Consider the following 6757-nt stretch of genomic DNA (forward strand, 5'->3'; position numbering starts at 1 on the left):
CGACAGAATGCCAACAGTGTGCAAAGCAGTAATCAAAGCAAAGGGTGGCTATGTTGAAGAATCTAAAATATAAAACATGTTTTGAGTTATTTCACACTTTTTTGTTTACTACATAATTCCATATGTGTTCATTCATAGTTTTGATACCTTCAGTGAGAATCTACAATGTAAGTTGTCATGAAAATAAAGAAAAACCATTAAATGAGAAGGTGTGTCCAATACATATACATATATATATATTGCATTGGATTTCCAATTGCTTGATCGTGTAAAATAGTGCGTAATAGAATATTTGGATCTCCTGGAGTCCTTGAGTATAATTAGTAATAGTGTCAAAAGGTATATTTTTGATTAATCTGGTTCATGCTGCTGACTGTGGCAAAACTGCTTTTACTAGCCCACATTTAAAGGCGCAGTGTAATGCTTCAAAGGCAGTATATTATTATTAAAACATCTCACATCTACACGAGTATAGAGAACATATTACCACTACAACCTCAGCTACTGTTTAACCACAACTTCTCAAGAACCACACACAATCACACACACACACACGCACGAACGCACACGCACGCACACACACACACACACACACACACACACACACACACACACACACAGCAGAGACCTTGAATCTATTTACCCTCCCAGATGTGCTATCACAGCATGGTCCCTCAGGTAATGGACTCCAGTCAAGGCCATCACTCACACACATACATGCATGGAATCCTATTTCCTAGAGAAAGTCCTCTGACAGAACAGGCTTGATGATTTTGATAAATATATTTTTAATGATGATTACCATTATTTTAAAACAAATTCACAAAATTAAAATGATCTGAAAATGAAATCTGGAAGCATGTTTTTACAAATATAAACAGATGAATTTGTGTGATGTTAAGTTCAAAATTTTAACAACAGATCTGATCTAGCAATACTATTTGCAGGTTTTTCCTTTATCCAAAACTACACATAGTGTAATGTCAAAGAAAATGATTGCAGATGGTAAAATAATGCTCCTTTGGCTGCACAACAAATACAGAATAAAACTTGTTTGTGCTGACGCTGGCTCCAGTGATGACATCATACCATTCTCGTGAATCCGCCCTTGGGTCCACCCTAAGGGTTAAAGCAGGCATAAAAACCTGCTGCACACTGCCTGTCATCACTCTGGGCTGAACCAGCACTGCTTACTGAAAGAGGTCACAGGTTGCTTCCTCAACTGCAGTGACAGGCAGTGTCACTTTGCATTCATTGTCTCTGCTTTGGAAAATCATAGAAAACATCCTCTCTTCATCACCATGATAATAAGCATCGCTCTGATCTGGGCAGTAGTGGTGGGATTCTGCTGCCTTTTATGGCTTGCTGTGGGGATACGACGCAGGTAAGGTTTTGTTTTGTTTTTTACTGTAAGCTGTTACATTTTACTGAAGTACTGTGATAGGAATGTCCTGATCTAGAATGATCTGAGTGACACACAGATCAGCACGAATGTAGCTTTTTCCAGGAAAACAATGTGCATGATTCATATATCCAAGTATGCCTGTTGACAAGACAAAAGCTTTTGTAAAGATGATCACATTATTTCGGTATGCAGCTGACTCACACACAGTGTGCCGTTAGTGCTTGGCTGCAACCAAGTAACCCTGTTTAAAGTTCACCTCTGAGATGTTGTGTATTCACTTGCCACACATATTCAGAATAAAGATGTAGCTGATTATGAAGATGGACTAGAGTTTAAAACACTGGGTCACCCGATCAGGTGTATGTGTCTCAGGACCACAGTTTCCCACAGCACACACACACACACACACCTACACACACACACACAGACTTACAAGGCGAAAACATTACCAGCCAATGCTTTCATGGCCGGTAATGGCCCCAAAATGCAATCTAATGAAGCTTCAAACAAGATTTCATGAAAAATTGCTATTTTTGAGATTTGCACAAGTTTTCATTGGACAGATACAAAAAGAAAAAGGTTCCATGAGCTGGTAATACATTGGATCAATATTGATGAATATTGTGATTGCAAGCAGTAAAATGAGCTTTAACCAATTAAAATGTATCAGGCATTAGAGTTTAAATCCAAGCAAACAACTACAACCCAATACAGTAAAAACTTTGACCTTGCATCAGTGTTTCTGGTGGTAGTTTTTACTTGTTTTAGCTCAGTACTGAATATTGTCTGCTGTCCCCTTCTTGTCAATGGCCATAGGCGACCTAGTGAACCTGCAGTTGAGAATGGCTTCATCCCTTACCTGGGCTGTGCTCTGCAGTTCGGGGCCAACCCTCTCCAGTTCCTCCGCAGCCGCCAAAACAAATACGGCCATATTTTCACCTGCAAGATCGCAGGCCAGTACATCCACTTCCTGTGCGACCCCTTCTCTTACCATTCCGTCATCAGACAGGGGAGACACCTTGATTGGAGAAAGTTTCACTTTGCTACATCAGTCAAGGTCAGTTTTTGTGATTTCACGTTTTAATATTTATACAATAATCTGTCAGGATTTTTTTCTTTTTCTTGCTTTCATCTGTGAGTCTAAGATCTTCTTTCATTTCTCATCAGGCTTTTGGCCATGACAGCTTCGACCCTCGCCATGGCCACACCACAGAGAACCTCCACCAAACATTTCTGAAGACGCTGCAGGGTGAGGCTCTGCCCTCCCTGATAGAGACAATGATGGGCCACCTCCAGGATGTCATGCTGAGATCGGATACACTCAGCCCCAGCAAGGACGACTGGGAGGTGGATGGCATCTTTGCTTTCTGTTACAAGGTCAGTAATTGGACTTAAGACTGAGAGCAAGAGAATTTGAGAAACTGTAATAGGTAGTTTACTATCAGGCCTTAGGCTCTGCAATAGATTGTAGAAACAATCCAGATAAGATTTGCATCCAAAAAATTCACTTATTTTTTTAAAATAAAACTTGATACAAAAAATAAGTTTGCATTTCCATATTCTCTATGCCCTACATTTGGAGGCGAAAACAATGTATTTGTTCCTAATGGGTTTCCATCTGTCCTGCTGTACTCCAGGTGATGTTTGAGTCTGGCTACCTGACACTGTTTGGTAAAGACCTGGGTGAAGATAAGTGTCAGGCTCGGCAGGAGGCTCAGAAAGCTTTGGTGCTAAATGCTTTGGAAAACTTTAAAGAATTTGACAAGATCTTCCCGGCATTGGTGGCTGGCCTGCCCATCCATGTCTTCAAGAGTGGCTACAGTGCCCGCGAGGTTAGTGTGCTTTTCCTACAACTCTCAGTGGAAGCAATGACCAAATAAACATAAGAGAAATGTGTGTATCTGAATGTCTTTTTGTACTTATTGTCTTCAAATGTCTAGAACCTAGCAAAAACCATGAATCCTGAAAACTTGTCCAAAAGGAAGAATGTTTCGGATCTAATCGCTATGAGGATGATCCTGAATGATTCCTTATCTACCTTTAATGACCTGAGCAAGGCCAGGACCCATGTCGCTCTGCTCTGGGCTTCACAGGCTAACACCCTACCTGCTACCTTCTGGAGTCTCTTGTATATGATCAGGTATGCTGTAAGTTCTATTTTTCTTTACTGTGTCTGTAAAAAAGTGTATTTGGTCATGGAGTCAGATGCCAGTGAAAGTTTGTCAGCTGCAGAAAGATTTACAAGCTCCTCACCATTTTAGCATAATTAATTTTCTATGTATTCTAGAGTAAATCAAAGCCTCTTCCAAGCTGTTGCTATAAAATACTCAATTTAGTTCAATGAAAATCACAATTTGCTTCTTTTAGAAAACCTTAACAATAACAAGGATAATTGTGAAAATATAGTGATGAGTGATGCAATTACAAAGGAGGTATATTTGTAGTCTCTGACATCTCTAAACCACACAAACAAAAAAATAAAATGAGCTGTCTTGCTGTTGTCAGCAAAATGTCAGGTGTAATTATTGTCACAAAAACACACCTCTTCACAGACAGCCCGGGGCTTGGGTTGTTAAGTTGCTATCGACATCTCAAACCACATTAGACCAGTCTAACTGGCTGCCAGATTTCCATCAGCAATGGTGATTGTTATATTGTTGAATGAACCACCAGCAGAACGAGTTTGACTACAGGACCATTTGTGTTTATTTGCCTTACTCATGCAGTGTTTATCCACCTAAAAACTTACTACATTAGCAGAGAGCGAATGTCAGTCAGCAACGGCACACAAGTGGCTCTTCCCCATAAAACATTGCCGTTTCAGAGCAGCAGAAATTACATACTGTATGTTAAACAGGCTATTTAGCTTAAGTACCTTGCTAACTAGCTAACGATGCAATCACATCACCCAGAATGACTGCGTTTACCTCCCTCAGACTTGCACCAGCATGACAAGAGCTCAGGAAAAAACATTAATCATGTGCAGCAACATATATTAGGACAAATTGACCAAAACCTCATGAAAACCCATGAAAATCCCGTTATCTATCTAATCAGTGACAGTAACATTATTAACAGGCTGTGTCATTCTCAGGAGTCCAGATGCTATCAAAGCAGCTCGTAAGGAGGTGCAGAAAGTTCTGGAGGATGCGGGTCTGACGGTTGACCCTAACAACCCCACACTGAGCTTCACCAGGGAGCAGCTGGACAACATGCCTGTTCTAGGTAAGACTACTGGGGGGAGTTATTGTTGTAAGACTGGTATTGCAAACACAGTATACAATAAACCACTGTGGTCTGTGTACATTATTTAGACATGTTTTGTTCCTTTTGAATGCAGTAAATAGATGGTATAAACCTATTGTCTTCCTTTATGTCTTTCTTTCTTCCTATAGATAGCATCATAAAAGAAGCCATGCGTCTTTCCAGTGCTTCCATGAATGTGCGAGTTGCCAAAGAGGACTTCCTGCTACACCTTGACGACCAAGAAGTGTACCGTATAAGAAAAGATGATGTTATTGCCCTATATCCACCCATGCTGCACTACGATCAAGAAATCTATGAAGATCCCTATGTAAGACCACTGTGTAACAACTGCAAAATAATTACAACAGTCTTTCTTAAGAAATCACTATAACTTAAAACTACTGAAAACTCCTGTTCCTCTCCCCCTCTCTCTTCTGCACACTGCAGGAATACAAGTTCGACCGTTTCCTTGATGAGAAAGGTCAGGAGAAAACCACTTTCCACCGCAATGGCCGGCGACTGCGTTACTTCTATATGCCTTTCGGCTCAGGGGTCACCAAATGCCCTGGCAGATTCTTTGCTGTGTATGAGATAAAGCAGTTCCTTACCCTGGTGCTGTCCTACTTTGACATGGAACTACTGGACCCTGCTATTAAAGTCCCACCTCTCGACCAGTCCCGTGCTGGTCTGGGAATCCTCCAGCCTACCTACGATGTGGACTTCAGATACAAGTTAAAATCGGACTACTAGGCTTTGTTGTCAAGAAGAGTGAAGTACTGTACATAGTGTATATTTTGGAGATGCTTTGTTGTGTATGTAAATAGACTGAATTATATGTGTTGCTTTAATTTGCTGCTAAAACATTTAATGTAGGCATGCATCTGCCTACAAGCCTTCTCTGTACTGCCAGTACTAATGTAAACTTCCCCTTAAAAAAGCACAATACACATGTCCTCAGTGTCCTTATTGGTAGTCCTTAAAAGATCACTGTTATTTCAAAATGAAGTTAAAAGTACAAAATGCCCAATATCAAACCCTTGACAAACAAGATATCCATCTTAAATCTAAATCATCTTAAACCATCTTTTTTATATTTGTCAAATAGGATGATGAAAAATCTGGGTGTTATTTCACATTAGCTTATATTTTTTCTTAGGTGAAATTGCTGACTAATGACTGCATAATTGTTATCAGAATCTCTTTCTGACTTAACCTTGTAGTTAAAGATACAGTTTTCATCAACCTTGGACAGTGCTCGTTTAGGCTGTCTCATGCTCCAACGCTGCTGTCACTTTAGGACATGTCTGATTGCTGGTTTGATTGCGTATATCTATCCTGTCAGTATTGTTAGATAATTCAGGTGCATGAAAGAAACAAAGGAATGGACATGGACATCAGAATGAAGCCATACTCTGACTGCATTGAGAAGGACATTCACTTAAAGGTGTTACTGTTTTCAATGGAACTGCCCCAACTCCACATTAATATTTATAGGCATTCACCTTCCATATTACAAGTTTGAAAATGGTGAACCTGAAATTGAGGACAGGATACCATTGTAAACATGCACAGCTTTTTTACTTTTTCCATTGACAATCTGTCTTTTCACTGTTGAAAAGTGCAGTCCACGTGTGTATGTTGACATGTACATACTGTGCAAATGGGTAATAAATCAATACATTTGTACACCTGTCTGGACTGTGTTCTGATGTCTCTATCTGTTAAACTTAGGCAAATACAACAGATGAACCTTCCCTTCCAAGATCTTCAGTGCACATTCTCTCGCTCTCTCTCTCTCTCAGTCTCTCTCCATATATATGGATCAAAAATAAACATACAATAATTTTTATATTTGGTTAAAGTTCTCTAGGCCATTTTCACTTCAGTTAGGCAATTGCTAAAGGTTAGTTGCAACAACAACATCAACAATTGGATGTCTCTGTGGGCAAAACAGTCTTTGATTTCACATTGTTTTACAGCGTGAGTCCCATTTAGTCCGTTTTCTTTGCTTGTGCCCAGGCATTAGCCAGGAGCAGCCTTATATCAAGCTGGATTAGCATGGCTCTTAGTCCGAATGTCTTCCTCCCTGAAGTGGTCTAAACAGTC

At 40.0% G+C, this 6757-nt stretch overlaps 1 protein-coding gene across 1 annotated transcript; it reads left to right on the top strand.

The window, feature by feature from the left end:
- Positions 1-1150: 1150 nt before the first annotated feature.
- cyp7a1 (cytochrome P450, family 7, subfamily A, polypeptide 1) lies at positions 1151-6337 on the top strand. The gene is made up of 8 exons (XM_030401768.1): positions 1151-1384; positions 2222-2462; positions 2573-2782; positions 3043-3237; positions 3346-3545; positions 4500-4630; positions 4801-4979; positions 5099-6337. Exons 1-8 carry the CDS (start codon positions 1302-1304, stop codon positions 5399-5401), a joined length of 1542 nt encoding a protein of 513 aa, XP_030257628.1. The 5' UTR covers positions 1151-1301; the 3' UTR covers positions 5402-6337.
- The last annotated feature ends 420 nt before the right edge of the window (positions 6338-6757 follow it).

The sequence above is a fragment of the Sparus aurata genome, chromosome 21 (assembly GCF_900880675.1).
Source record: "Sparus aurata chromosome 21, fSpaAur1.1, whole genome shotgun sequence".
Taxonomy (NCBI): Eukaryota; Metazoa; Chordata; class Actinopteri; order Spariformes; family Sparidae; genus Sparus; species Sparus aurata.

What these genes read in the sequence shown, in the direction of transcription:
- cyp7a1 (XM_030401768.1), top strand. Translation starts at nt 1,302, where the DNA reads ATGATAATAAGCATCGCTCTGATCTGGGCAGTAGTGGTGGGATTCTGC. An exon ending in TCTTTGCTTTCTGTTACAAG is followed by an intron (nt 2,783 to 3,042) that starts GTCAGTAATTGG and finishes GCTGTACTCCAG; the next exon opens with GTGATGTTTGAGTCTGGCTA. An exon ending in GTGGCTACAGTGCCCGCGAG is followed by an intron (nt 3,238 to 3,345) that starts GTTAGTGTGCTT and finishes TCAAATGTCTAG; the next exon opens with AACCTAGCAAAAACCATGAA.